This window comes from Calypte anna, chromosome 13 (assembly GCF_003957555.1).
Source record: "Calypte anna isolate BGI_N300 chromosome 13, bCalAnn1_v1.p, whole genome shotgun sequence".
NCBI lineage: Eukaryota > Metazoa > Chordata > Aves > Apodiformes > Trochilidae > Calypte > Calypte anna.
Genome location: NC_044259.1, coordinates 17547161 through 17575064, shown reverse-complemented (window position 1 = coordinate 17575064; position 27904 = coordinate 17547161). Strand labels below are relative to the sequence as shown.

At 45.7% G+C, this 27904-nt stretch overlaps 3 protein-coding genes across 4 annotated transcripts; 2 read left to right on the top strand and 1 right to left on the bottom strand.

Annotated features, from left to right (window-relative positions):
• Positions 1–168: 168 nt before the first annotated feature.
• Positions 169–11476, bottom strand: LOC103529965 (C-terminal-binding protein 2). 2 transcript variants are annotated; one of them, XM_030459401.1, is made up of 9 exons: positions 11331–11476; positions 10566–10720; positions 10329–10473; positions 7694–7900; positions 6862–7076; positions 5950–6080; positions 5630–5757; positions 4954–5074; positions 169–298 (listed from the first exon to the last, which is right to left on the bottom strand). In XM_030459401.1, the coding sequence occupies exons 1-9, from the start codon at positions 11377–11379 to the stop codon at positions 184–186; spliced, it is 1266 nt and encodes a 421-aa protein (XP_030315261.1). In that variant the 5' UTR covers positions 11380–11476; the 3' UTR covers positions 169–183. The 2 variants fall into 2 exon arrangements, with proteins under 2 accessions (XP_030315261.1, XP_030315260.1); XM_030459400.1 differs by lacking the exon at positions 169–298 and adding an exon at positions 3284–3925.
• Positions 11378–13038, top strand: LOC115599120. The gene is made up of 2 exons (XM_030459422.1): positions 11378–11972; positions 12964–13038. Exons 1-2 carry the CDS (start codon positions 11378–11380, stop codon positions 12987–12989), a joined length of 621 nt encoding a protein of 206 aa, XP_030315282.1. The 3' UTR covers positions 12990–13038.
• A 6691-nt stretch (positions 13039–19729) lies between these two features.
• Positions 19730–26964, top strand: GFRA3 (GDNF family receptor alpha 3). Its single transcript, XM_030459421.1, has 8 exons — positions 19730–19772; positions 22865–23140; positions 23837–23929; positions 24331–24676; positions 24756–24865; positions 25684–25818; positions 26399–26529; positions 26830–26964. The coding sequence occupies exons 1-8, from the start codon at positions 19730–19732 to the stop codon at positions 26962–26964; spliced, it is 1269 nt and encodes a 422-aa protein (XP_030315281.1).
• Positions 26965–27904: the final 940 nt, after the last annotated feature.

Sequence of the window (27904 nt, the reverse complement as noted above, 5' to 3'; positions counted from 1 at the left end):
GAGATTTCGTGGGCTGATTTTCTGTATTAATTACCAGTACCATTTTAAAAGGCTGAAGATAGCTACTGTTGTTTACACATGCATGTTTAAATTACACACTTAAAGGGCTGCAGAACCAGCTATCACGATTTAATTTGTGACAAGCCACTTACATAAACACCAGGCTTCATCCAGAGCTGTCCCTTAACCACAGAAGGTGGTTGCTTCTCCAGTCTGCATCTTTAACAGCCTTGAGATACGCTCAGTGTTCCGGAATACAAAGAAAGTCCTTTGCCAGAGCAGCTGATCCAAGGAGTGACTGTGTGGAAGAACCAACTTAACTCATTTGAGAAAAGCAGAAGTGATGCAGACACTTACCTGCACAGGTTTTCAACCTTCCCCTTCAGAACTTTATTTAAGGTCACCCCTTCCATAGACAGCAGCCATGTTCTTTGGAGAACTTTATTAAAATATATCCAAGAAGTAATCAAACATTTCCTAATGAGTCAGGAGAGAACTGAAGTGAGAAAAACATCTGTACAGAGGACAGTGCTGTTAAGTTACGTGCTTTATTTCAATGTTTCACAGTTTAGTCATTGTCTACAAAAATATATTTCTGAAACTCTGAGTCCTCTATAAAAAAGCTGGTCAGCAGCAGAGACCCTGACAAACAGAATGTACCTTGGGATAGTGTGAGCACCTCCTGCAAGCAGATTTAGTGCAGCCAGGGCATTCCCACCTCACCCTGGGAGACTTCTGTTCTTTGGGATTAAAGCTCTGCACTAGTTCTGAGGGAAGGCATTTAAAAATAGGAGAAAAAAACCATTTAAAAATCCTTCCACTTCTGTATACTGCACTAAGCTTGGGAGGGGGAGCTGAAAATCAGTGTATCACCAGGAGAGAACTAACAAAGGACTTGGCACTCAGGGATGGAGAACACCACAGCATACTTGAGTACTGGTACATTTTTCTTTGTGCTGTCTGTTCAGAAAAGCCTTCATCTGGTGATAATAGGTTCAGCCTGTAAGCAGAGGTACCAGTGGCATATGAGCAGAGTAATTCTGTCAGCACAAAGAGAGCCCTTCCTTGAGGTCATAAGGGTTCTGTTTATTTTTACCTTGACATTTTTGGCTGTGCCTTCAATCAAGGGGAAAATTGCCTTCATATCCAATCACCAGCCTAGACAGTGTTGGCTAGAACAGAGCCACCATCAGTGCTGTCAGCTTTGCCTCCTCAGTACCCATACCGGAGTATTTCTTACATCATCAATTAATTCCTACACTTACTAGTCACCAGTACATCTAGGCACCAAAAATAAGAATAGGGAAAGTCAAGTGCCCCCCAGGTGACATCTTCCTCTGCTCAGCTATTTGACTGGTCTATAGAGATACTTGCAGTTAACGATTTTTAAAAATTGCTGCATTTTTAAAAAAATAAATCTATCTTGCATTGTGTTCTAGAAGAGACAAGGTCAAGGTACTCTGATTCTCTGTATTCACAATGCACAAAGCTAGAAGCCCCTTACCACAAAATGAGTTCTCAGACCTGAACCTCTAAGCAGGGCAGGAGTCTTCGGCAGCAAATAAGGAAAAAGAAGTTACTGTCAGACTGCTTCCCTAATGTGGTAGGGAAAATGAGACAGAAAATGAGCTCTCAGTTCCTGAAAAATTTCCCTGTCTGCCTGTCAGAACAGCTTCCTGAGCTAGTAGCTTGTTAAATTTAGATTTCCTAGAGATGAGAGAACTGAGGGAAGTGCTGCTGATTATTTCAGGTACAGCTGGAACCAAAGAGCTTCTGAGCTCCAGGCTTTTGTTCAGATAAGTTCCCCTGTAACTTGTGCCTGTCACCAGTCCTAGTCTGATCTGCTAAACCTGAGCAGCCAAGGAGGTATATGAATTTAAAGTATAATCAGCATCATCCATGAAAACACAGACGCCAAGAACCTTCACAGAGACAAATACCTTATCAAAAAAAGATACTCGGCACTAGAGAACTAAAATAATCTCACTAATGCTACAGAGTTAAAGTGTAAAATCTGTAAGAAAACACCTGAAGTTTACTCCTTGTCTATTTTCCTTTCTGGAATTGCTGGGGAGGAGTGGGGATGTGGAGGAGAAAGGAATGAATCACTTCACTCTGTCAGTAGTATGCCATTACGTGAAGGCAGTATTGGAGAAAGAATTTTAAAGCAGGAAAAGTCTGAAAACTTACTAATTCTAAAAGCCTTCCTCAGCTTCCCAAACTGTAAGCAGCCTAAACAGAGGATTTCGTCCGCACATCAAGGTGTACTTCCAGTCTTTTCCCAACTGTTCAGCTTCCAGTCATAGACACACAACAGAGGGAAGAATGATGGGAGGCAGACAAACCCACACACAGGGTACGCCTCCCATATAGCACCTACTCTGTAGTACACCCACACATGAAAAAATCAGTCAGGAATTGTTACACTTTTTGTATGGAAAGGCTATAACTAAAGTAACAAGATGAAAATAAAGCAAGAGTGGAAATTGAAGAAAACCTTCTCCTATGGAACCTGTTTGGCCAAAGACTCATACCCCTCAAAAGAAGTGATTCATATTCAGTCATTTGAGAAATGACTTAAGAGCAAAAATCCTGCCTTAGCAGCAGCTGACAAGGTCAGTGTGTTCTTTCTCCTTTAGTATCACAAAGCTTATTCTTGTAAAAAACCCACTGTATTGTCCTGCCCACTATTGGAGATGGAGTACCTGCTAGTAGAGCCAGTGTAGAGTAATTTGGTCAACCACTAAAAGCTGCCTTCTCCATCAGCACAGAGACAATTATCAAAAGCACTGGTAGGTTACTTCTGGGTGATGCTGTTACCAAAAAAAAGAAAAAATCTGTAGCACAGCTTAGATTCTAACATGATAAATACCTTGTGGGTAAACACTGCCGTTAGACTGTGAGGTACATGTGTGTGAGGAACCAGCAGCTGCAAGTTACGGCAACCTGCTGTCTGCCAATGCAAGAAGTTTTTCCCATTTTGGCATTCACAGATGTCAGAGTGAACTATTCTAAAGCCTCACAAACATGGTGGCTACCAGAACGCATTTGATGACACTTTAATCTCATCCAAATTATTTACAAGGCTGGCTTTGAGACTGTCACTTTTCACTTCAGGCCTAGTACTGCATAGCCAAAACTTTCTATGCTCAAGAACTAGCAATGCCTGCATCATGACTTTTCTCACAGGAAACCTTAATTAAAACAAGTGAAATAACACGCAGAGCTGAGCCTAGGCTGCAGTCTACCAAGGGCATAATAAAGACAATAGTCAGAACTCCAATTCAGTAGAATTTTTCTAATATTCTTCATGGCTACACTTAGAGAGGTTCAGCCAAACGAAACTTAAGCTACAAGTCACAACTGGAAAGTGTGCACTGAAGTCTCACGATAGGAACACTGAGGATCATCCCTGATCAGGTAGCTCCACTTCTGTTTTCAAGTGCACAAAGACAGTTCCCTGTCACAGACAACTCAGGCAGACTATGGGAAAAATCATTGGTTAAACCAAGTATTTCCAAAGGGAGGCAAGGTCACTGCTGCCCTGCCCCAGAGAAGGAGAAAGATTCATTGAGAGTTTAAAACTAAAGGGTTACAAAATAAAGGCAAGAGCTAAAGTTTGCCAGTAATGAAATGCATTCTCCTGTCCTGTATGAACAGGAAACGGTCTCTGTAGGGTCTTAAAGAAGGTCCTAGGAGAAGATACCCTCCTACTTTGTTTCTGCTGCCAGAGGAGGGGAGAGAAAGATGCTGCTATTGGTCAGCAGGAATCTCTCTGTCTGCATCCAGTTTGCTCGTCTCTCCTGGGGAAGGGGTACGTGGTGCAGAGTGAGAAACAGAAGGGATCCCATGAGCTACAATCCCTTCCACTACCGGTGGTTCTGGTAGCCCAGGGGTGGCTACTCCCACTACTCCTGGAGGAAACCTGAAACCAACAGAAACAAAAATTACATGCTTGTCCAGCAGAATTAGGCAAGGGGAAAGGAGCTGTGCCCTCAGGCCCCTGCTGAATACAAATCCTTCTTTCTAACAGAAATGATGAGACAGAACACAGATAATAGCTCCAAAGATGAAGAATAGCAGTTATATCTTAATACCAAAGGACACCTGTTCTCAGGCAGAGACAGTATTAGGTCACATCCTAAGCATTTGGGAAACAGGTATAGAATTTATCTCCCCTGGAAAACAGCATGAGGTACTGTGTGAAGATACCCTGAGGGGCAGGGAATTCCCTCTCCATCATCAGGAAGAGTACAAGCTGCCAGTTACACTTCACTGAACTCTAAGAACAAGGAGCTGAACTAAGAAAACAGCTAGACATAAGATGACAAATGGGAGAGCGATACTCATGAATTGCTAATGAGCCATTCCTCCATTACTTCCTCTCTTCATCCCTGTGCCTTCTCAAGAAATATATTTGAACCTCTGTAGATCTCTCAGGGAAGGGAAGAGAATATATTTCCTACTTTACAGATGGTAGAAAAGCAGAAGGCAGAAAAGCACAATCACCTGGCAGGTCTTTAACAGACAAGCTGAAATACAGCCTATTTAGGCCATTGCCCAAATCCATTGGACGATGTCTCTTTAATAGCTGGTATTTAAGCTACAGGTAAGAACTATGCTTTGTTTATACAGCCCTAATGATATGCACAACTTCTACATGTTAAGCTCCAGATCTCTTTTCAGGCACCCAACAGGCTTTCTCATGCTAAGATATCTCTTGGGCTGTCTTGCAAGGATTTGGAAAAAGTAGTCAGTATGTAGCTAGAACTACATATGGCCAAGTAAGTGCAAGTGCTGCTGTTAAGTTTCTGGAAAGAGTTCATATACAGACTATACAGCAACTGAAACACATGGGCTTGCAGGCACAAGCAGTTCTCAAACCCAAAGAGGGATGTCTTCAGTAGGAAGACATGCTTGGAAGCAGCATCTTGGACAACCTACATATCTCACCTGTAAGCTGCAGCTCCGTTGAGTTCTGGGTGGACAGTTGCAGGATCAATACTGGACCACTGAGCTGCTAGCATCAAGTACTCCTTATTAACACAGTTCCTCAAAGCATCAGGTATGTGACCTGCAAAAGTGCCAAGTATGACAAAAAGCCCAGACACAAGAAGGAAGGGCTCATTCGCTGAAGCATTTATAGAGGAAATTAGAAAGGAAATGTACAGCACCTTTTTCATCTGCCTCCACATGCCAACACTGGGCCAGGGAGACTCCTCTGAACAACTGGTCTCTAAAGTAAGACAAGAAACTGATCCTCCCTTCCCACTTGTGTGCTCCTGTGGAAACTATTGGCCACAAACTGCAATTGCCAAGCCTAGCCTTCCCCAAGCCACAATACGTACTTTACGTACAACAGAAAAAAGGTGCACAGTGTAACTGTTACAGGAATTATTGCAAAGGATTTGGAAGATGTGCTAGGTACAAGGCTTCTCCAGGGAGGGAAAGTGCCACTTCAGCATTAGTTACAAGATTCTCAGAAGGCAAAGAGACAATTACCAACTTGCACTCCGGGTCCAGAAACCAATCACTAAGTTTTCAGAACAATCAACACAATCTTTGCAGTGAACTAACAAAAGAATACTAATTCAGCAGCAGCTGCAGAGCACACAGTGTTCTTCATTACCTGTAATAGCTCTGCGGATCTCCTTAGCTGCATCTTCTCGGGATTCAATGGAAGCCTGCTCACTGTACCAGGCAGTGTGAGGGGTGCAGATCACATTAGGTGCATCTTTTAAGGGCCCCTGAGCAAAGCTGGGAGGGAGGGAGGGAAGGGGAAAAAAAAAAAAAAAAAAAAAAAAAAAAAAAAAGTGGTTTCTCTGCAGAAGTGATAACCTATTCTGTCATCTCAGGTATCGCTGTCACTCAGGTAACAAAAACCCATGAAAGACTCATCCAGCACAGGTGAGTCACAGGATAGCAGCAGGCAAGCAGGCAAAACGTTACCTGAAAGGTTCGGACTCGTGCACGTCCAGTGCTGTTCCTCTGATTCTCCCCTCTTTCAAGGCTTGTGCTAAGGCTTTCTCATCTACCAGCCCTCCCCGGGCTGTGTTCACTAGGAAGCAGCCCTGGCGCATCTGGAAGAAGAAAAATATCAAGTGGTTTCAGAGTAAGACTTTTCATGGAAGCTAAGTGAATCTTGTGAAGTCTACTGGAAATGAGCAGGAGCCTGCAGTGATTAGATGAGGCCTGGACGAACTAGGAGTGCTCTCACTGCAAAGCTAACCACAGGGGAAATGCCTGCAAGCAATGCTTGAGAAATCTGCTTTAAAAATGAACAAACAAAACCACAAGACAAGAATGGCAAAAGTGGAACTCTCAAATTCTGCACTCCACATTCATCCTACTACATTAAAAAAGAAAGAGGACATGAATAAAATATCCAGCTATACAAAACTGGACTACAACGTCCAGATGCCTCTCACAAAAGCACTGAAAAGCATTCATAGACTATCAGAGCAAAGCCCGAGACTGACTTTGCAGTGGGCTTGGGTAGAGAGGCTTTTGCAGAACTGTGTAAAGAAACTTACACAGTCACAGCCACACCACATCTGGCTCCAGCCAGCACAGTCAATTATGCATTTTAAAGGTAATTTGAAATTACCGAATCACCTAAAACATTTGTTATAAATGGAATTACTTGGCAAAAAGAACCAATCCTGTTCTCCTCTTAAAATAAAATTCTACACAGCACAAAGCACAGGCACCCGGATCCACACACTCCCAGCCTCCAAAGCAGCAGGAGGCACACGGCAGAGGCAGCAGGATTCACACGCTCTCAGCCTCTGTGAAAGCAGCAGTTTCTGTTTGCATTCATTTCCACAGTGCTCTGTGGGGGAAATCAAGCTCCTGCTGCACCTGTTTAATAGTGAAGTCATTGATGAGGTGATGGTTATGTTCATTCAGGCTGCAGTGCAATGTGATGCAATCGCTGTGCATTAGTAGATCCTGCAGGGTTCCTACTCGTTGTAAACCCAAGGATCGCTCCACTCCATCCGGCAGATAGGGGTCATAGAAAATCACGTTGAAGCCAAAGGACTTGGCTCGCAGAGCCACTGCCTGTCCAACTCGGCCTTCACAAAAGAAAACCCACAATCATCAAGGAAAGGTAAAACAAACTTTAAAAAACAAGATACTGGGGTAGACTGGGAGCCTATACTGGAGTTTACTGCCAGGGCTCAGGGTACTGCAGCCCTGGAAACCCCTCTGATTGCCATAGGGATCCAGAGGAGGTTATTCAGTGTTGATCCCATGTGGCTAATCTTAGTCCTTCCCCATGCAGTAGCCAGACCTTAGCTTGTAAGGAAGTCTGTTTTTCATACCAAATCTCGACCCTGAGTCAGAGGCAGTAATATCTGGTTACAAGAACTTAGAGAAGGATTTGCTAGCCTTCAGGTGGCTTTGTTACTGATATGGAGACTAGTACACAGGGAAACAGTCACCAAGAAGAGCTGTCTGAATGTTCCAATTCTTCTAGACATTTGAATATGGAAAAAATTTCCCCAGTCCCATGACATACATCCAATTCTTGAAGATATCTGGCATCACAAAATAGGGCACTAGCATTCCTTATGAATCAAGTGTGTTTCACAACGAACAGCCATAAAATTATCACTTTTTTCAGTCTGTGACTTTTAGGTTCCCAAAACCTCTCACAGTTCTTTCCAGTCTAACAATCCCCATCACTTACCGAGCCCAATGATGCCCAAAGTCTCCCCACGGATACGCACAGCGCCTCCAGCCACCTCTCGGATCTGCTCCACACTGGAGGCTCGGTTCCCTTCCCGCATGGCCTGGTGCAGCCAAGTAACACGGCGATAGAGGTTCAAGATGTGGCAGAGAGTGGAGTCAGCAGTCTCCTCTACTGAAGAGGAAGGGATGTTGCAAACTGCAATGCCTACAAAGCCACAGAGGTCATGTAAGACTTTTAGCATTGCCATGCCAAACGAACGTGCAGCTCTTCAGGCATAAATGCTGAAAGATAATTTAGTGCTCCAGAACTTCTACCAAAAAACACAGGATTTATTTCAGCAGATCATTCTACAACAAGATAGATGTGGCCAGCCAGCTTTTTAACCCCAAGGAAATACCATTTCTTCCTTAAAAATATCTATTTGCTTGATGCACTCACCAGAAAAAAAAAACAAAACTGAAATGAGAAACCTGGATCATACAAATGACTCAAGAAACTATTTTAGAAGATCTGCATCCAAAAAGATGCACTCATTCCAGAGATTCTCCTGACAGATTAACTGGCAGACTGTAAAAGAATAAGACAGATGGTCGAACTCTTTCATGCTTCGCAGTCCAGATGCTCGCAGCAAGCACCAGCTTCTCCCACAGCAACAGTAAGTAACTAGCTCACTAAATGTAGAGAGAAGCCACAGCAGCCTCTCTAAATCCAATTGAAGTTACACTTCAAAATAATAGCACATAGCACTCCCACTGTAGAATAACATGCGACCACAGGGAACCATAAAACCCATGTCTAGAAGAGTCAGATAAGTTACTGATGCAAACAGAGTTAAAGTCCCAGAAGCAAAAATTACTGTCAGTAAAGGGAAAGCAACTTGTAGCAAAATCTGGTAATTCCTGAGTGGGCTATTAAAAAAAAAAACAAAACAAAAAAAGAAGGGTGGGGGGCTGGCAACATAGCACTTCCTGCTAGTGCTCCTCATTCTACAAAACAGATGAGAAATAAAATTAACCAGATGAAAGAAATGGTCTCTTCCCAAATGTAACCACTAGCCACTCACCAAAACCAAGGAAACTCTCCCTCCTCCAGAGCCCACCACCTATTTAAAAACTAGGAGTAAAATCTAGGCAATGGTTGAAGACACATAAAATTCAGCAATGCATCACTGTTTTGTAATCCCTTTACAAGCAGACATTTGACTAAACTCACATCATGCTCTCTCAAAAAGAACTAGGAGAGCAATGTCTACACACAGTCCCAGATATCCAATTCTTTTTTTCTATGAAATCCTTTTCAACAAAGCCATAAAGCCACACAGATGACTCAGAAGACAGGAGGAGGGGAAATAGGGACATGTAACTTCTTTTAATCTCACTGGTTACTATCTCGTTCAACTTCAGATAAGCCACATGCATTCATCTCTTACAGAGACACAGATTTGTGTTATAGCAATCTCATGCCTAAAGGTAAGAAAACACAAACACACAAAACAGCGCCCTGGTTTGATTCGCAGATTCAAAACACAGAAGAAACATCAGTCTTTTTTCAGAATGAATTAAAGGGCCTGGCTAAGCATGAAAATAATCATTAATTGTCCATGAAAAAGCAAATCTGGCCATGCATGAGGGTCATCATACTACCAGTCCAAAGCAAGAGGCAAGCAGCATTCTGACGGTGAAAGAACCTTGACCCATTTCTCTTTGGGTTAATGTGTGTAAAATAGGGGGAAAGGGAAAGCTTTGACTCCTGAGCGAATCAGAGAGATGGATGGTGACTTTAAGCAGAAAACCCTAAGGTCCTGAATTCATCCCAAAAATTAAATGGCTGGATGAGAGCCAAAGACCTTGCCAGGAACTCTTGAGACTATTCAGTTGAATCATTCAGATGAGAAGATGTTTTAGACCTAATTCAAGCACTAGGCAAACTTGCAGTCTCCATTTATGTGGAATTAATCTGTTCTTACAGATCTGGCAATTTTAATGCCTATTTAAATTTTATGTTAATCTGATCTGCATTACATGAAGAAAGGTTTCAAATCACTGGCACAAACCTAAAACAGAAGGGGCAAGGTACTGCAATGATCTACCTCCTCTGGGAGACTACAAGGTCCAGTGGCCTCACTGCCACATGTTTATTGAATAGCAGCTTTTGCCACCTGATCCAGAGACTTTTCACATGCCATGGGCTCTAACAGGGTGGATGATAAAGTGCTGAAACAACACATGCCTGCATATAATAAATTAATAGGAAAACTTACTAATTGTGCATTTACAGTGAGTTTATCCTGCACCACTATTTGCAGGCTGCTTCCAGACATCATTGTGCTCAACTCTTCTCCCACAAACCGCCCAAAGCTGCTTCACCAGAAGTTATCTAGACACCATATAGGGGTTTTTGAACCCCAAACAAAAGCCTCTACAGCACAGCAATCTGATGACTGAGAATCCTTCAGACCACCTACCAGCTCTGATATTGGTCAGCTTCCTCACAATGCCTGACAATGAGCAACTCCAAACCTTTTTACATAAAAGGTTTTAAATGCACTCAGCTATAAAACAGAAAAACACATGCAGTCCTCCACTTGACATTGGGTTCTCATCACAACAGAGCTCTAGTGATGTCATCATACCTAATTCTGCAGCGGATTTGATGTCAACATTGTCATAGCCACTGCCAATACGCACGATGACCCTGAGGGCTTTGAATTTCTCCAGATCCTGACGAGAAAGGGTGATGGTGTGATACATCAGAGCTCCTACTGCCTCATTCAGCACCTACAACAAAAACCAGTCCAAATGAATCTCTGCTTTGGTTACTCCAAGAGGCAGAGCCCTGAGCCCAAATGCTTGTGCATTTTCTAGCCCACCTTTTCATGGATTTCCTGAGTTGACTGAGCATCACAAAATGCCACTGTAGCAACATCCTTCAAGATGGGCATCTCCACAGTGCAATCTCGTCCATCCAGGAGTGCAACCAGTGGCCGTGCTGGCATTGGGCCATTCACAATAGGAGGCCGTATGCCTGTTAAGAAAATCAGCAGGAGAAATTACACAAAGGACAAGAATGCTACAACCTTCATTCACTAGTCCAACAAGTCACCAGTTCTGTAGGATTTAGGATGGGATTAGTCAAAGCAAAAGAAACAAATAGGAAACAAACATGGGGAAGTGAAGTGAGAAAAAAAACCACAAACCCAAACCTCTGTCACCACTACATGAATAAAAACAAATAATGTTTTATCAGGAATGAGATAGCAGGAGGTGGTCTGCTCAGCAGCAGGCCATCTTACTCCAGGCTCCTCAGACTGGCTATAAAGCCACCTCAGGCCCATTCCCCATTAACCTGGGTTACTCTCCCCCCTCAGTGTGGCAGGACATCAAGTCTATTTCCTCCTTAAGCGAGCTGAAGAACCAGCAATGACTTGGGGACTCCTGTCAGCCGCCGGCAGTTCCCTCTTTCCATAGATCGAGGTGCCGGAATCCCCGCAGCAGGCCGGCGGGCAGGGCCGAGGCAAGTTGCCGGCCGGGCCCTCGGCTCGGCAGCGGCCGGCACCGGTCCCCGCCGCTTGGGCACTGGGCCACGGCGGGCGCGGCCCCACCGCTGCTGCCTTGGGGCGCCCGCCCCGCCTCACCTTCGCAGATCCGGTCCAGCCGCTGTCGCTTCACTTTGTGCCGGTCCATGGGCCGCGCCGCGCCGCCGCCGGGCGCCGCGGGGGGACAGGGCGGTGCGGGGGCACAGGGCGGTGCGGGGGCTCAGGGCGCCGCGGATGGTGAGGCCGCCGCTCGCCGCCGGGCGCCGGCAGGAAGCGGAAGCGCCTCTAGGCCCCGCCGCCGTCCGGGTCCCGCAGGCCGAGGGTGCACAGTGCTTCCGGTTCCGGTCCGCGCGCATCAGGTGTCTGCGGGTCCTCCCGTGCGCTGCCCGGTGGTGCTTCTCCTCGGCCATCCCCGGGGCCGGGTCGCCCGGGTCCTGCGGGAGCACCGAGGGCCTGTGAGACGGGAGCCGGCGCCATGGCCTGTCGTGGAGCCGCCCACCTTCTCAGGGCCCCGGGCAGCGCGCAGTAGGGCGGCTGCAGCCGTCAGTCCGGCTAAAGCCGCTCGGCAGCGGCGGCTCTGCCTGCTCGCCGGCAGCTGCAGGGTGGCGAATGCTGGGTGGGGAGAGAGCTGTTGCGAGCGCCGGCTACCGGAGAGACCGGTCACGGCGATGTTCCAACCCCCGGGAGCCCTACGGCCACAGCAGCGGGAGAAGCTGCGTGGCTGCCGGTGCCTCAGCTCTGGTAACTACTTAAACCAGTAATAAACCAAAAACCCACCACAACAGCAGTAGAACCACGGTTGTGCTCCCCTGGGAACCTCTGGCTCTTACAACAGCTCAGAACCCACAGGACAGCCAGGGGGGCGGCCGGGCGGGGATGGTGCTCTCCCCTCCCGCATTCGGGCGCTGAGGGGCCGGGACTCCTCGCTGATCCCCGCTGGCTGCCCGTGCTCTCGCAAGTGCCTGCCCTCCTGCCTGCCCCCTGTGGGACCCCGCTGAGCCTGAGGAGAATACCGGCCGCTCCAGAGCCGCCGCGTTTTTGCCCGCCTCCCGCTGCCTCAGCCCCACCGCCGGGAGGGACCCGCACCGCCTCCCCGGCTCCAGCCGTAGGGCTTCCGCACCGCTGGGCTGAGCCCCTCGCCCAGCCTCCGGCGTCCTGGCGGGACGCGTGGTCAGAGGTGCAGAGCGGGAGGTGAAGGCCCCGCATGACCTCACTGGGAGCGGTTTGTGGCCTGGGACAGCGCTCACCGCAGCGGCTGCGGGGCCACCGGCGTTCCCGGGGGCTCGCTCTAGGGCTCTGTGCACTGCCTCCGCCGTGTTCTGTAAACCCTGTTCCAAGTACACGGCCTTTTTTTTTGGGGCGGGCTCTCCAAGACGCTTCCAAACATACTCGTCCAAGTAGACGGCTGGTGTGGTTTGGGTTTTGGTCACTGACACATACATCTTCCTAACCCCAGCACAGCATTAGCCAGAAATCCCGCTGTACGTCTCTCAGGTGAAATGTTGCTGTTGCTTTTTGAGAGATTCAAGACACCTCTTGGATGACTGGCTTAAATTGGTAAAAGAAAGCACTACTTTCACAGTAGCTTCCGGGCAAGGACCAAGTTTTGAACAGCACACAGCAACGGAGTTCAGACTAGCACTGCATGTAAACTTGCAAAAAAAAAAAAAAAAAAATTTCCTACTGCATACAGGACCTGCAAATATCTGACTGGCAGTTTTGCTCTTTGCAGAGCATCACAGAAGCAGCAGGGAGTGATCTTTCCTGGTGAGCAGTTTACTGGAAGATGGGCAACTGTATTACCTGTGAGAATACAACCAAACATGCATGGAGTTTGAACACACTGTGCTGTCAGCTGCTGTTGTCAAGATCCAGAGTGAATGTTTCTTGTCTTGTTTAAAAGCATTGCTGTGGATTTTGTTGTTAGTTGTAACTTCTGACTGGTAAAATTATGTGTTTGAGCAGACCAAAGCTAATGGTCTCTTGTGAGAGACAGCACAAAGAGCCCTGCACAATACCTGGTGTTCCAAAGCTTTCTTAGGCTTGCATAGGAGGCTTTTTTCCACCCCCAAGCACTAGGTGGGCTACAGACTCCAGTACAGTAGCCTCTGTTTATGTGTTCATCAAGAGGAAATGGTGCTGTACTCTTCTGTGTCACTCACAGTTCTCCAGCCTCCTCAACCACGCAGCCTACCACTGAGGAGGGCCCCCGGGGATCTAGGCTAGAACATCTTCCATTTTAACACAAGCTACCTAGATAATTGGGATAAAAGAAGTGCATGAACATACCTGCAATGGTGCCTCAGCTATTGGCACAGCTTCATTTTAGCATGGGTTAGTTAAAATGAAAACCTGCACAACAGTGTCTATATACTGCCATGAAAACCAAACCAAGCCAACAAAACATTTACCCATTTGGCTTGTATGCAAAATCTCAGAGGCAAGCCTTACCTTCTCACCTGTCAGCCAAACAGCCTTAGTGCTCCGGAGCACATGGCATATGGCACATGAAGTCTCCCTTTACATTTATACTGACCAACCTTCACCTCTGTATAAAAACTTCAGCTAAAGCCTCCCAGAGCCCAGTAAGGTATCCGCCTTGACTGACAACAATATCTTGCTGACAGCCCCTGAACCAAACATTTTGTTGGATGCTTAAATAGAACAAAAGGGATGGGAGGGAAGAGAGGGGTTTTCTGAGGACAAAGAAACTGGAACTCCTAGAAACCTTGTTGCCAGGGGCAGAACTAGCAGGGAAAGCCTGGTCCATCTGGATGGACCAGCTCTGTGTTGTGGTCCAAAGTCCTGCCATGTGGGAGCGGCTCATACCTGGGTCTTTCCTGATAGTCTCTAAAGCACCTAATGCTGCTGATAAGATTTAAAGTAAACAGCCCCTGCACTGCTGACCATCTCTTTTACATGCAAAGAGGAAAACATATACAGGAGTGACTAAAATAAAAACCTACTGCAAGTAGCTGGAGCCTGCTGCCCCTGGTTCTGTCTTCTGAGACACTGAGAGATGGGAACAGAGTGGAACCACTGATCTTTGCTGCCTAATGTGCCTTGGAGTCCTCTGTCTCATAGCTTGAATGATGGAAACCCAGTCCATTTCACTGTGGAAAGCAGCTTTAGGGATGCTACTGACTCAAGGGGAAATAATCTATGTTTTGTGATTTGATTGTTCTCATACCTACTTAAGTACCTTGGCAACCTACAGAAACAGTAAAATTGTTTTCAGTTCCACTATTTTTCTGTTATCATATTCAGTACAATACATACCCCTGAACAGCTGCTGCCCCTAAAGACCTGGGTCTGTCTTGCCACTGCCAAATCCATGCATACTGCATGTCCTGCATGCTAATTTAGCTTCATTTGAGACAAAGAGAGAGCAAGTAGCTGCCCTGACATACATCATGGATGTACCAGGACCAGAACAATGGGATCACCTTGGGCCCTTAAATGTCTTTGAATCAAAATCTAGTCTAACGCATTATTAAGGCTTCTTACTTTTTCTATGTACTTGTGTCTGAAAAAATTGAGATGTAAGGTAGAAGAGCAGTGCTGTTCTAAGCAGCTCCTTCTTTCTTGTCTTGAAGAAACACTTTTGCTTTCCTGTTACAAATAATGTTTCTTCTGAGTTGTTCATTACTTGGACTGCTGCTGAATCTGTCATGCAAGCATATGCACACCAGCCATTGCTATACTACCACCAACACCTGGGAAGCTGTTTTGGAGGTCAAGTCCCGAACCTTCTTTGGCAACAAGCAGCCAGAGCAGTTTAGGGCACCAGCTCTCATGGTAGGAAATGAAAGAGGTTTTTATTTGATTTTCTATGAATATAGACATTAACTTCTGCTGGGCTGTTTACATTAGGTTAATATTTCTGTAATGTACAGGTGTTAATATGAGCTGTGAGTGTCTGCTGTCTGTCTCTAGCCCTGTAAAGAGCAGAGTGTGGCGCTGTAAATATTAGCCCAGGCAGAGAAGTGTTTGCACAGCCCTCCTCTGTGCTGCCTCCTGCAGTAGTGCTCTGACAGTACTCGTTATAAATGACCCAGGCTCAGCTGCCACAGCCTCAACTTCGGCATTCTGCTGGAACATGCTCTGGTTTTGACTCAAAGAGGGTTATAAATATCAAATCCTAAAAAATGCAGCAAAAGCACCAACCAGTGTGCTGTGATCTTCACATGATTAGTACTACACAAAATAAGGGACACTTGAGTAACTCCACACATACTGCAAACAAAATACTTTGTCAAACCCACTCCTCATGGGCTCCGGCAGTCACAGATGTACAGAATAAATGTCTAGCACACCACTGGAACTGCTACTTGCTTTATATAGTGGTATATAGTCATTTAAGAGGGAAACTAATGATTCATGTTCTTGGTTTGTTTAAAAGTGCTCCCCAGCAATGGAAAGGACTGTCCAGTACTATTGATTTGAACAGAAGAGGAAACCAAAACTATCCTGCTGCAGATACTGCAGGGATCTTCCTGCCACCAGAGAACAGCTAAGGAGGCAAGAGCGTCAGCACAGTCAGTGGAATCCTTGTTCCATAGAGGATCCTGCCTGCACCTCACACACCATGTACAACAAGACAGCATAAACATGGCCTGCCATGTGTTCAAACCTGCTGAAAGAGTTCTTCATGTGCTACAGAAAAAAATTTCATGCACTGTATCAAGACCTTCATGGCCTGAAAGTGACATGAAAAAGACAAACTGCAATGGCTCCAATGAATTTCAAGAACAAGAAGTTTGGTGTTGTTTTCCATTAGAGGCAGTGGAACTGTAATCTGCACTGCAAGGATCAGAAGATCCAGACTTGAGAATGATAAAACAAAAACAAAAATCAGCATTCCAGGGTGGGAAGGTAGGGGTGAGAGGAGAAAATTTACAAAGATATTGTGGCCACACTGTCTGCAGTGGACCAGGATGACAAGAGAGTTCCCAGACTGCTGTAAAAGCAGTAGTTCTCTTTGGCTGATGATTCTCTGTGACACAGTCTCCATGATGACAAAATAAGGATGAAATAGGTAATGCAAACCTGATGCCTAAGCACCCTGCAAACAGTTTTCTTCAAACCCCAGTGCACGCCAGGCAGCGTAGTAGTTATCTGAGAGAATTCAAGCAGAGGAAGGTGGTTCACTCCAGAGGATTCAGTAGGAAGGGACTTCCACTGTAATAACACTGGTTCTGTTTCTGAAAGGTTTGATTGCTTACTTGACTGTGACAAACTACTTTTCTGAATGTTTGCCTCAGCTCTTTTGAAGTGACAGCCCCACAACTCATACATGTGCAGAGATTGCACCTTCCAACCAGCTGCTGAGGAGCAAACTCTCTTTAGCCACTAGGAAGAGTGTGACAACATGCATATGACTGCATAGCTCTGGGCTTAATGATCTGGCATGTAAATTGGCTTCCTTGATGAGCATGGGCAACTCTGTTCCTTAACGCTCCAGGGGGTAAATGGTTAACAGTTCTCCCAGGCTTGTGTTTAGGTACTGAAGTGATAATAAACTGCCCAGGTACTGCTTAGCCTTATGAACAGAATGGTGCTCACTGCAGTAGGTGTTGACAAGATGCTGTGGACAAATCTGTCAGGACAAGGAAAGGAACATGCTGACCAATTTTTGCATGTATTTCATCCCCTTGCAACCTTGACGCACAAGGTTAACACTTCAATTTCGTGTGAAGAAATATACTGGCAAAGACCTAAGAAATATTTACTTAGTGACATACCTGTTTCATCACAGGACCTGCTGACATCACTAACCCCAAATCAGCCAGGACCTATAAAACCTGCAATGAGCAGCATAGATGATAGAAACCATAGGACTGGTGCTAAAAGCTGAGGAAATCACATCAGAGTTGATCACTGTTTCTGCAGCTGTTTGAAAAGGTCAAAGGCCTGGACCTTGCACGGAATTAGAGAAACTGATTCCTGAGATATTATACATTACACTGATGGATGACCTCCACAGGTCAGAGTTGGCCTATACAATTTCAAATGGACAGAGTGATAAAAGCCCTGGTCGTGAGAGACTGCTAACTATCCACCTCTCTGAGACCTGTAATGAGGTTACAGTGCTGCTCTGCATGTGGGCAGGTGGGGATAACCAAATAACCTTGTATGTCATGGGTCCCAGGCAAAGACACATTAAGTATGCAACAATTGAGAAAGGGATCACTCCACTGCAGTCAGGCTGTGCTGAGGAGTGATGTGGCCAACTCTTCAAGTCAGTGTTCCTCTACTGGGCCACTTGCTAAGGCAAGCTGAAAACACTGAAAACTTACAGCATTCAGCTTTAACATGGAAGGAAGAATTTTCCCTTTCTTAGCTGCTGCAAAACATAATTCAAAGCTGAGTTTATGAATCATTTTAGTGGTCTTTGGGTGAAGATTTATAATCTCAGAATCAGAAAAACATCCTGGAAAGAAACTTGAAAAATCCTCTAAACTGTTCTCTTGTACCAACCTGGACTGACCAGTCCTTAAAAATCCCCAGTTCAGATGATGTCCACTTTTCCTTCCCTCCTCACGTCAGCTGTTACCCTGTTCCAGAAGAAATTGTGTGGGTTCTTGACAAATCCATCTAGGATACAAACAGCAAGCCTGTTATTTTCCACATGCTAACAATTGTTTATGTGTTCCAGAATTTTCCTAGAGAGTGATGTTAAGATTAATTGTATTTTTTCCTTTCCCAAGACACACATGCTGTTTTCTCTTCTCCAGGCATTTCTCCTGGAAGATGCTGCTATCCATTCACTGAGTCTACTGAAATCTGTCTTTGCTTAGGAGAAGCATAAAAACAGCAAAATAGAAAGGAAGTAAGGATCACAGATTGACAGCCACCACCACCCAAATTGCCCTTTGCATTCATATTTTCAAAAAGTTACATCTGTCAGCTACAACCAGATCTAGCAGAGTATTTGTGTAACGAGGGATGATGTCTGGGAAGCTATCATGTGCACTCAATGGTTCTGCTTGGTTTTACTGCCAGGCATCCTGGAACATAAAAGGTTGTGCCCACTTTTCTTCCCTTTTAACAATCACTCAAATTGCTTCGAAAAGACGCTACTACATCCACAAAGCAAGTATGACAGAGAGCAACATTTCCTCTACTCCTGCCTGCTACTCCTCCTAAGTTGCACACAACTGTGTTAATATTCCAGCCATAGTAATCATCAAAATAGGTTAAATAGGTTTCTACTATGCTGCAGTATAATTTGGATCATGATTAGAAACTTTCAGATCCACTTGTATATTATTATTATTATTATTATTATTATTATTATTATTATTATTTCTAAAAAAAAAAAAAAAGAGAGAGAGAGAGAGAGAGAGAGAATATAACAGGACCAACCCACTTCTTTTTCAACATGTTGTCATTATAAGTAAATATTTTTGCTCCTAGTTTTTCTTTAAACTGCTCTGTTTCCTCTAAGTAAACTTCAAACAATTTACTATGAAATAACAAAGGCACCATCTCATCCACCATTTTCAATAAGCTCCTTCAACTATTAGACTCTGAACAGAATTTCTTGAGTCATGGTGAGAACGATTTTTCTCTCCTTTTTAAGCATGGAGTAAGACCCCCTGATGTTTATGGACAACTTGTTCCCATGCAGAATTCTCCCACAGCAGCTCCCTGCAGTAAGCAGGAGTGTGAATACTTGATGTGTTTGCATAATTGCTACCCTCTCGGTGGGGCTTTTCAGAAGATGAGGCAGGTCTCTCTACTTGTGCAAACGATCAACCTACAGAAGGTTTGCCTAATTTTTATATACTGATGTTTGGCGTGCACACCTTGGACTGTTACTTCTTTGCATTGGTTAGTTTGACCTTAGGATGCAAACTAAGAAGTAGAATCAGCTAAAAAAGCAGCACAGCTGCCTGAGTGCCGGGCAGACTCTCAGAAACGCCATCCTCCGTGAATGCTATCAGGTCCATCGAAGCAAAGCCAGCAACAAACAATGTACTGAAGTAAGACCCTTCACAACAAACCAAAAGCAAGGAGCCGCCAGCTCACTCCGCTCTCCTGCAAAGGAGCAAAGCAACAGCAAGGGAATTTATTCGAAAACCTGCTTAGCATCTGTCCCTTCCAATTCACTCTGCTTGAGAATTACTTTCTTTTACCGAATCGCAGGTCTGCCCGTGGGGGCTCCTCTCTGAGCACCGCCAGCTTTGCACTCCCTCTAGCTCCGTGCTGTGGGGCAATACACACACCGTTCTTACACAGACCTTTCGGAATCACCCTCGCAGCTCTGGCCTGGGCACCGCGGAGCTCCGCCCCACCACCGCCCGCCCCGCCGCTGCTCCGAGCACAACCGCGGCCCCGAGTGGGTCGGTGGGAGCGCCGGGGCACAACCCCCGGCGGGGTGGGTCCCGGGCCGGGCGGGGCCAGTGTGGGCCGGGGCGGAGCGGCGGGGCCGGGGGCTGAACGCAGCATGAGTGGTGCGGCCGCAGAGACCGTCCGGTGGCTGCAGCTCCAGCATGGGGCTCGCCCTGCTCCTGGCTCTGCTCCTCTCCCGAGCCGGTAATTGCCCGCGGCGGGTCCCATCCCTCTCCCGGGGGTCCCTTTCTCGGGCTCCCTTCCCCGGTACCGGCTGCGGCGCTCGGCCGGCGGGCAGAACCCGCTTCCCCAGCGGGGACAGGCGAGAGGCTCCTCCGAGCCGAACCGCGAACCGGCGGCGCGGGGGGAGGCTGCGGGGTGTCGGGGCAGCGCGGGGGGCTCGGGACCGATCCCGTCCCGCAGCCCAGAGCAGACCCGGGAGCGGATCGCTTGGCGCGGCGGGAGCAGCATCTGCCCGTCGGGACCGGCCCCGGCGGGTTCCCCCCGCACGCTGCCTTCCCCTGGACGGTTGCGATGGCGATGCCTTCCCTACCCGCGTACCCCTTGCGGAACGCTGCAGCTGGTAGCTCTGAGACGAGGCTCGGCTTGTAGGGACCGATCCGAGGGGCTTCTGCAGACATGCAGCGGTTTGTTCTACTCTGCCGAGTCGCAAGAGCTGAGAATAGAAATTTTTCTTTTCCAGTTCACCTCTTGAGCAGTCTGCATGGCTGATGTGACTGGAGATCCAGAAACCGTGGCTGTGGGATGTCTGTGTGCTGCATTCAGAACAAGCTGTAGATCCTGACTATGACAATGACTGCTACAAAAACGGGCTATTGCACTGAGACCTCAGTAGCACTTCAGACACATGTAATCAGCCACATGATAACAATAGATGTCCCACACTTTTCCATAGCTAACACTTCGTTGATAACTATGCCTACCGAATGAAGTCTGCCTTCTGCAGTTGTCCTCTCCTCCAACAGCATATTGCACCTGGGGCATCAAAATAATACACACATGTATTACAGAGTGCGGAGTAAAAAAGGCAGAATAGAGGGATATTGTATTACCAGTCTCCTTTTTTTCTTTTTTTTAAAAAAACAAAACAAAATGAAAAACCCAAACCTAACCAACAAACTATAGAAGGAAGCCCCAAACATATGCATCCTTAACATGTTTTACAACCTAAACCAGAGGAAAGAATTGCCTTTCCCATTCTTTCACATTATTATCTGGAATACTAAGACAACTTTTTAAAAAAATGTAACAACATGGGAAGTATCGGGGCTTAAGACAATGTCATAGCTGTTAAATAATGCCTGTTTTAAATCTGAGGTTTATAGCACCTTCACCTGAAGCATCTGGTACAGGCCTGTGACAGAAACACAGTCCATCACTGACCTACACCCAGCGCTGCTCTACTGTGGCAACTACCATGTCACTTCCACACTTTAAAAATGTCACTTCAAGTGTTTGCTGAGCAGAATTCTTAAGGATAGGAACTTCTACAACAGATGCTGCAAGCCTCTGTTGTAGATGGGATGTTGGGAGGATGGTACTGTGGTTTGGCCAGGGGGTTAGATCAGTTCCCTCAGTTCAGGGTTCCAAAAGCTACTGGAGAGAATGGACTGATTTGGTGTGAGGAATATGTACTGATTGCAGCCTTACGGGATGGGGTCACAGACTGTTCATTAAGGTTTTGCCTAGGTTTAATGCCTGATCAAACCCACTGTGCTGGGTACAAAGTATTTTTGGTGAGAGGTTTGTTTTTCAGGGAGATTACAAAGTCATGTAGTCTCTACGTGACAGCCAGATGAACAACAAAGTACCATAAGCTGCTAGAAAAAAAGAAATTTGTACAAGAGACAGAAAGAGACACCTAGATAATATTACTGGGCTGTTGAAAAAGTAGAAAGTTTGAGAAGCAGACTAGCATACTACTAGCAGACTAGCATCCTACTGCTTACAGCAAATAAACTGATGAAGGCAGGAAAAGTGAAAGAAGTGAGAGAACAAATTAGATTGTGAAGGTGGTATATTAGGTAATGAGCTGTACCAAGATTCTTCTCTAACCCATAGTGAAGGCAGACAGAAATAACACTACTGCATCTGCTCAACAAGAAAATGATAGGTAGGGTCATGTATCCAAAGAACATTAAAGGTAGATGTAGGGCTCAGCACAGTCATTTCTTAAAACCAGCCAGGCAAAATTGTCCTGAAAGGAAGAAACATACTCGCTTATACATAAATTTTATTAGGAATGGGTCTAGTCCCAGGTCTTCTCTGTAGTTGTGCTGTAAATAGACATTCCTATACTAAAGAAGTGAAGAAAGATTATGGACTGAATTCGCATACCTGTGACAACATAGTGCTAAGGATCACCCCAGATTACCCTTAGGAAACAAGGGTCTATAGAAAAAAAAATTAGAAGCTGAAAGAAAACTAATTTTAAAGACTATATTATCAAATTGAGATTATTTAACACTTCCACATAAGGTGGTTCATATGTTTGTGCATATATATAAGATCAATACATACACACACACACAGACTTGGAGTTCAGATGACACCCAACAGATGACAGCTGGCATGAACCACACCTGCACCCCAGCACTTTTGGCAGGGATTTCAGGGACTGGGGTCTGTATACATAAAAAGATTGCACATCAGCACTTCTATATGAAGCTATTCACATATTATCTTAAGGATTTATTCCATTATGCAAAAAATATGCATTCTGAAGTGTCAAAGCTCAGTAAAGTAGTTGTTTTTACACCCTACAAATGGCTTCCTCAGTCCATCTCTTATTTACCAGTATACACTTCAGCAACAGCAGCAGCACTGACTCACAGCAGGGTGCTATGTGCCTATTGCACTGCGGTTTTCATTACTCAGAGAGAAAAGCTTCTTCAAAGCAGGCTTCAGTAACCCCAGGGCTCCTACAGGGATTTATTACTCCATAAAACACAGAGCCATCCCTGATCCTGGCCAAGTTGAAAAGACTTAAGGGTGATTAAAAAAAAGGTTTATTAAAAAATATAGAATTAAAAAAAATATGTATATGAATACATATATGACACTTTCCTTTAACCTTTTTTCCCCACTTTCATACATTAATACTCATCCTTTTGTTTCTAAACGGAAGCAGCTCTTGTTCTTTACTACTCTGTATGAAAGACCCCAACCAGTACTGCCTGGAAAGGAGTCCTCACTGCCTGCAGAGCAATGACAAGGTGCTTGTGTGGCATTCTTCGTGACTGTGATTCTAACGATCTTTTTCCCTGCTTGACCAGGAGACCTCCTGGCTCTGCCAAGGAGTAACTGCCTCGCAGCAGAGCAGCTCTGCCTCTCGGACTCCACCTGCAATGCCACCTACAGGATACTGGAAAACTGTGCCCTGTCCAGGGCTCGCTTTCTCCCACTGGACCATGACAGCAGGGTCCGATGTCTGAACGCAGAGCTAGAGCTCGGGAACAGCTCCTTGCTGCACTGCAAGTGTCACCGGCGCATGAAGAAGCAGGAACATTGCCTGCGCGTTTTCTGGACCGTTCACTCCAGCATGACAGACGGTGAGCTGAAATAATTTAAATTTGCAAGGTACTAGTAAGGCTCACCCCTGCCCCCTCCAAACGCAGCTGTGAAAGGACACTTCCCAGCACTGCAGGTATCACTTTGGAACCACATCTCCTAGAAGATAATTCATTGCTGCTCTGATAAGCAGAGAAGACTCATCTGTCCTGGTACCGTCCCTTCAAATACACCGAGGAACCCAAGAGACAAGATAGCCACCCTGAGGGAGTTGTGCTGGGAGGGGTGACTCCAGTGAGAATCACCTCAAAACAGTCACATCTGTCCACCACTGCAAACAGATGTAATCATGACACCCACTGTAAGGGCATCCTTGAGCATGCTGCTGCACTCCAGCTTTAGAGGGATGCTGCTTCTTTGCCTCCCACTAAAGACTGCCCGTTCTAAACATTTTACCTCTACTTAGGCTGAAAAAACCCAAAAAACAGCATAAACCACATTTCAGCCAAAGGAAATCTGATGACAAAATGCAATGTGAGTTTTACACAGTAATACCTTTGCATCTCCAGCAGAACCACTCCTGGCATTTGGCTTTGAGCAAGGCAGAGCATCCCTGAACTTCAGCCTGAGAACCCAGCCAGGCATAAATAAGAGGAAAAAAAATTAAAAAACAAACAAACAAAAAACTGGCCACAAAGCATTTGTCTCACTGCATAAATATCTTGTATCTTGCCTAGGTTATTTCAATTTGGAGACTTCTCCCTATGAGAATCCAGCAAATGAAGAGCACTGGAAGACAGATTATAATAAACTGGCTGCTCTGGTATCAGGTAAGGATTGTATGGTTACATGATATAGTGCTGCCCATTCTTATATTTTCAGATCCTAAAAATTATTAAGAATAACAATTTGGGGTTATGGTACCTTTAATCAGAGGAATGCCTGCTCTGGATATATTTGCTGAAATCTGTCCCCCCTACCAAGTGTAAATTTAATCACAGATCCAGGCCCATGAGGCAGGGAATAACCCACAATAATGTGGTCTCTGAAACAAACACCCTAACATGAGCCAATCAAAAATATGATTTTATAACTATAATGCCATATTAGAGGCACAAGTTGCTTTGTTCTTTTATGGGTCTGACCATCAAGTGAGGGCTACTCCTATTTCCACACAGAATTTCTTGTGGAGCCTTGCTTCATTGTTTCTGGGTTTCTTTTGGTTTTATAGGCTCACAGTTAGCAGGAGGTGCAACAAATCCGTGCCTGAAAGCAACTCATGTCTGTAACCTGAGCAAGAAGTGTGTTCGTCTGCGCACAGACTACGCCTCCATCTGCACCAGGGGAGCGGGGAGCAAGGACACGTGTGACCGTCGCAAGTGCCACAGAGGGCTCAGGAATTTCTTTGAGAAAGTCCCTGAAGATTTCACCAAAAGGATCCTATTCTGTCCATGCCAAGATGAACTTTGTGGAGAACGACGACGGAAAACCATTGTTCCTGATTGCTCCTTCCAGTACAATACCAAACCCAACTGCCTCTGGCTTCTGGACTCTTGCTTAGAGGACCACATCTGCAAGTAGGTCTGGCAGCAGTGGACATTTAACCAAGAGATGAGAAGAGCACAGACACTGATAGTCTCATTTTCCTTCCTACAGATCCCGACTGGCTGACTTTCAACAAAATTGTCAACCTGCAGACATGTCTCCAGATGGCTGCTCTCAGCACAACCATGCTGCATGCCTGCAGGCTTACATGGGGATGATTGGTAAGTGATGTCCTCAGGAATGTACAGGGTGGATGTTTTCAGGACACAGACTTGCAGGCATGCCCTGATGCTGTGAAGGCCCATCTTGCTCTCCTGCAGGAGATTGTGCTCAGTGTAGAAAGGATTATGCCTTAGCCTAATTGATGCTAGTGCTGCTGCTTGCTTCTGAGGTAAATGCAGTCCAAAGAGAGCTCTTCCACAGCATATTGCTCTACTTTGTCCCATCCTCTGCTGTCAAACCAGCAGTACTTGCCTGCAATTTTCAAACACCTTTTTACATTATCAGCTGGTGCAAAGTGCTCTAAATGCGTGACCAAGAGGGCTCTCGGAGCCTATACTAAGTCATTGCTTCTGCAGGTGTTACATCCCATCACAGCAGTGATTAAACATGACATTCCTTCACTGTCTGACTTTTAGACTCCTGATGATTTGTTAATGTTGTTGACACTGCCTTCTCAGAGCCAGACAGAACATGGCACTGCCAGCTGATGGAAGGAAGGTCATCCTTGGTTTCAGGTGTTCACTGACAATATTTTCAGAGTGGCTCAAAAAAGGAGCTGTAAAGAGCAGAAGCATTTCAGAAGCTGTAAAACTAGACTACACCTTCTGGTTTTCGAGACATCTTTGCTGTTTTTGTGCTAAGTGGACTCTGGCTGAATGGCACGCTACAGGTGTGCAGCACTGGTTTGGCAGAAGGCATTCGGCATACAGTGTTGCCAGCTACACCAGGCACAGTGCCTTTTGCTACCAGCTGTTCATGATACTGCTTTCATTTGGTGAAGTAAATCCTGATTCCAGTTTCTGGGGGTTTGGGACAGGCACGCCCATGACACCCAACTATGTCAGCAACTCCAGTGTGGAGGTCTCCCTGTGGTGTACGTGTGAGAACAGTGGCAACCAGAAGGAGAAGTGTGACCAGATATTTGGCATGTTTCAGAGCAACAAATGCCTTGGTAAGCATCAGTCGTATCAAAAAATCAGACAAATAGCTCAGCACACGGAAATTAAAATCCTGTTGATTTAAAGATCCTACACTGCATTGCTTTTGCATAGTGTTCTGTCTTCTGCAGTGTCTACATGATCTCCCTAGCATTTTAGCAACAGATCTTAATAAGACTTAAATATTTTATATTTGTAAAAGCTTCCAAAGGATATAAAAGAAACCAGCATCATTAGATGAATGATTCATGATTAAAAACCACCTCCTGCTGTATAGAAAAGCCTTACACCCAGCACTATACATAGACCTACAACTTAGACAACCCATCTGAGGTACTACATACCTACTCCTTACAAAACAGACAGGTGAGGAAACCCCAGAAGGACCCAAGAATAGTGTAAGTTGGCTTTGCAGTCTGCTCAACCTCACAAACTAACATTTTCGGCCACTCACGAAACAGAGAATACGTATTTTCTAAATCAAAGCCACACATCCTGAATTTCCTAAAATAGCTTCCCAGAGACTCCTGTTAACTAGACTCGAAGGTATGCACAAGAAAAGCACAGTAAGACTTGCTCTACTTCTGATTGCAGGAAATACCATTTGGTCTCAAATGCACCTGAAGCTGACAGTTCTAAAGGGACAGGAAGACTTATTTTATTCATCTTCCCTAAGCCTCCAAGGAGACAGTGCCAGCACATCTCTAGCTTCAGAAATGTTCCAGGTATGCACTGCTTTGTTGTCTTCACAAGGCAACAAGTCAAATGACTTAGAGACAGTAGCTGAAAAACCTTGTCTCTGGAAATGTGTGATTTTGGACCTTAAAATGAGGGATGCCATATGCAGGATTCTGGACCACTTTACCTCAAGCTATTCCTTCCACAGACCAGCAGCAACAGGAGGCCCTGGTGTCTGGCCACAGGAGCTTCCTGTAGTCTAGATTAGAGCTCAGACTGGAGTTTCTGCAGCCAGACATTTGAACATAAACGTGTCTAACTGGGATTCGTTCCTCCTCGTTTCCTAGGTGGCTGAAGGGAAGACACAGCGAGACATCTCTGCACACAGCAGTATGCCTATGGCCTCCTCTGTGTATTCTGGAGCTGCTGTTTCTTGGCCATCTCTGGCTCTGCTCCTGACCCTGCTGCTAAGCCCCCTGTAACGTGGCATAAATGGCATCTTCCCGTCCCAGAGTCTTAATCTTATTCCATATCCAGGCAATTCCAACTACTGCTTTACCTTTTGGAAACAGAAAGCTTCCAGAAAAGAGGAATGGAACAGCCTTAACCCTGAACAGCAATCACTGAAAAACTCCCCACAACTTGCACCCCACTGCCCCTCTATCAGTCTCCACTGAGCTCTGCAGAAATGGTGCCCACCATTGCTTCTGCCATGTTAGCATTCTGAGTAGCAGTCAGGCTAATATACCACCACAGTATTCTAAGTAAAGGTCCAAGTTCTGTCATAATTTGTGCAGGGTTTGCTTTCAGACTGCAGGGAGGGACCTTACACAGTGATTATCCTACCAGCCAAGCTTCTGGAGCTGTTCCTCAGGCATGCAGTCATAGGATGGTTTGGGTAAGAAGGAACCTTTAAAGATGATCTAGTCCAACCCTTCTGCTTTGGGCGAGGACAGCTATCACTAGATCAGGTTGCTCCAAGCCTCATCCAATCTTACTTTGAATGCATCCAGGGATGGGGCATCCACAGCTTTTTTGGGAAACCTGTGCCAGTGTCTCACCACCCTCATTGTACAGAATTTCTTCCTTATGACCAATCTAAACCTACTCTCTTCCAGTTTAAACCCACTTTCTCTTGTCCTGTCACTACAGACCCTGTCGAAAAGTCTCTCTTTATAATGATACCCTCTTATATACTGAAAGTTCTCCCTGGAGCCTTCTCTTCTCCAGGCCAGACCACACCAATTGTCCCAGCCTTTCATCATAGGAGAGGTGCTACAGCCTTCTCATCACATCATTTTTGTGGCCTCATCTGGACTCACTCTATTTCTGTCTTGTATTGAGCACCCTACTGCTGGACACAGGATTCCCAAGTAGGATAGAGGGGGAGAATTACTTCTCAGCCTGCTGGCCATGCTTCTT

Coding starts and splice junctions, on each gene's coding strand:
- LOC115599120 (XM_030459422.1), top strand. CDS start 11,378: ATGGGCCGCGCCGCGCCGCCGCCGGGCGCCGCGGGGGGACAGGGCGGT. Junction 11,973..12,963: donor CTGCCGGTGCCTCAGCTCTG/GTAACTACTTAA, acceptor TGCTCTTTGCAG/AGCATCACAGAAGCAGCAGG.
- LOC103529965 (XM_030459400.1), bottom strand. CDS start 11,379: ATGGACCGGCACAAAGTGAAGCGACAGCGGCTGGACCGGATCTGCGAA. Junction 6,081..6,861: donor ATGACTTCACTATTAAACAG/GTGCAGCAGGAG, acceptor TTCTTCTTCCAG/ATGCGCCAGGGCTGCTTCCT. Junction 5,075..5,629: donor GATCCGCAGAGCTATTACAG/GTAATGAAGAAC, acceptor GCACTTTTGCAG/GTCACATACCTGATGCTTTG.
- GFRA3 (XM_030459421.1), top strand. CDS start 19,730: ATGGGGCTCGCCCTGCTCCTGGCTCTGCTCCTCTCCCGAGCCG. Junction 24,677..24,755: donor TTAGAGGACCACATCTGCAA/GTAGGTCTGGCA, acceptor TCCTTCCTACAG/ATCCCGACTGGCTGACTTTC. Junction 25,819..26,398: donor TCAGAGCAACAAATGCCTTG/GTAAGCATCAGT, acceptor TTCTGATTGCAG/GAAATACCATTTGGTCTCAA.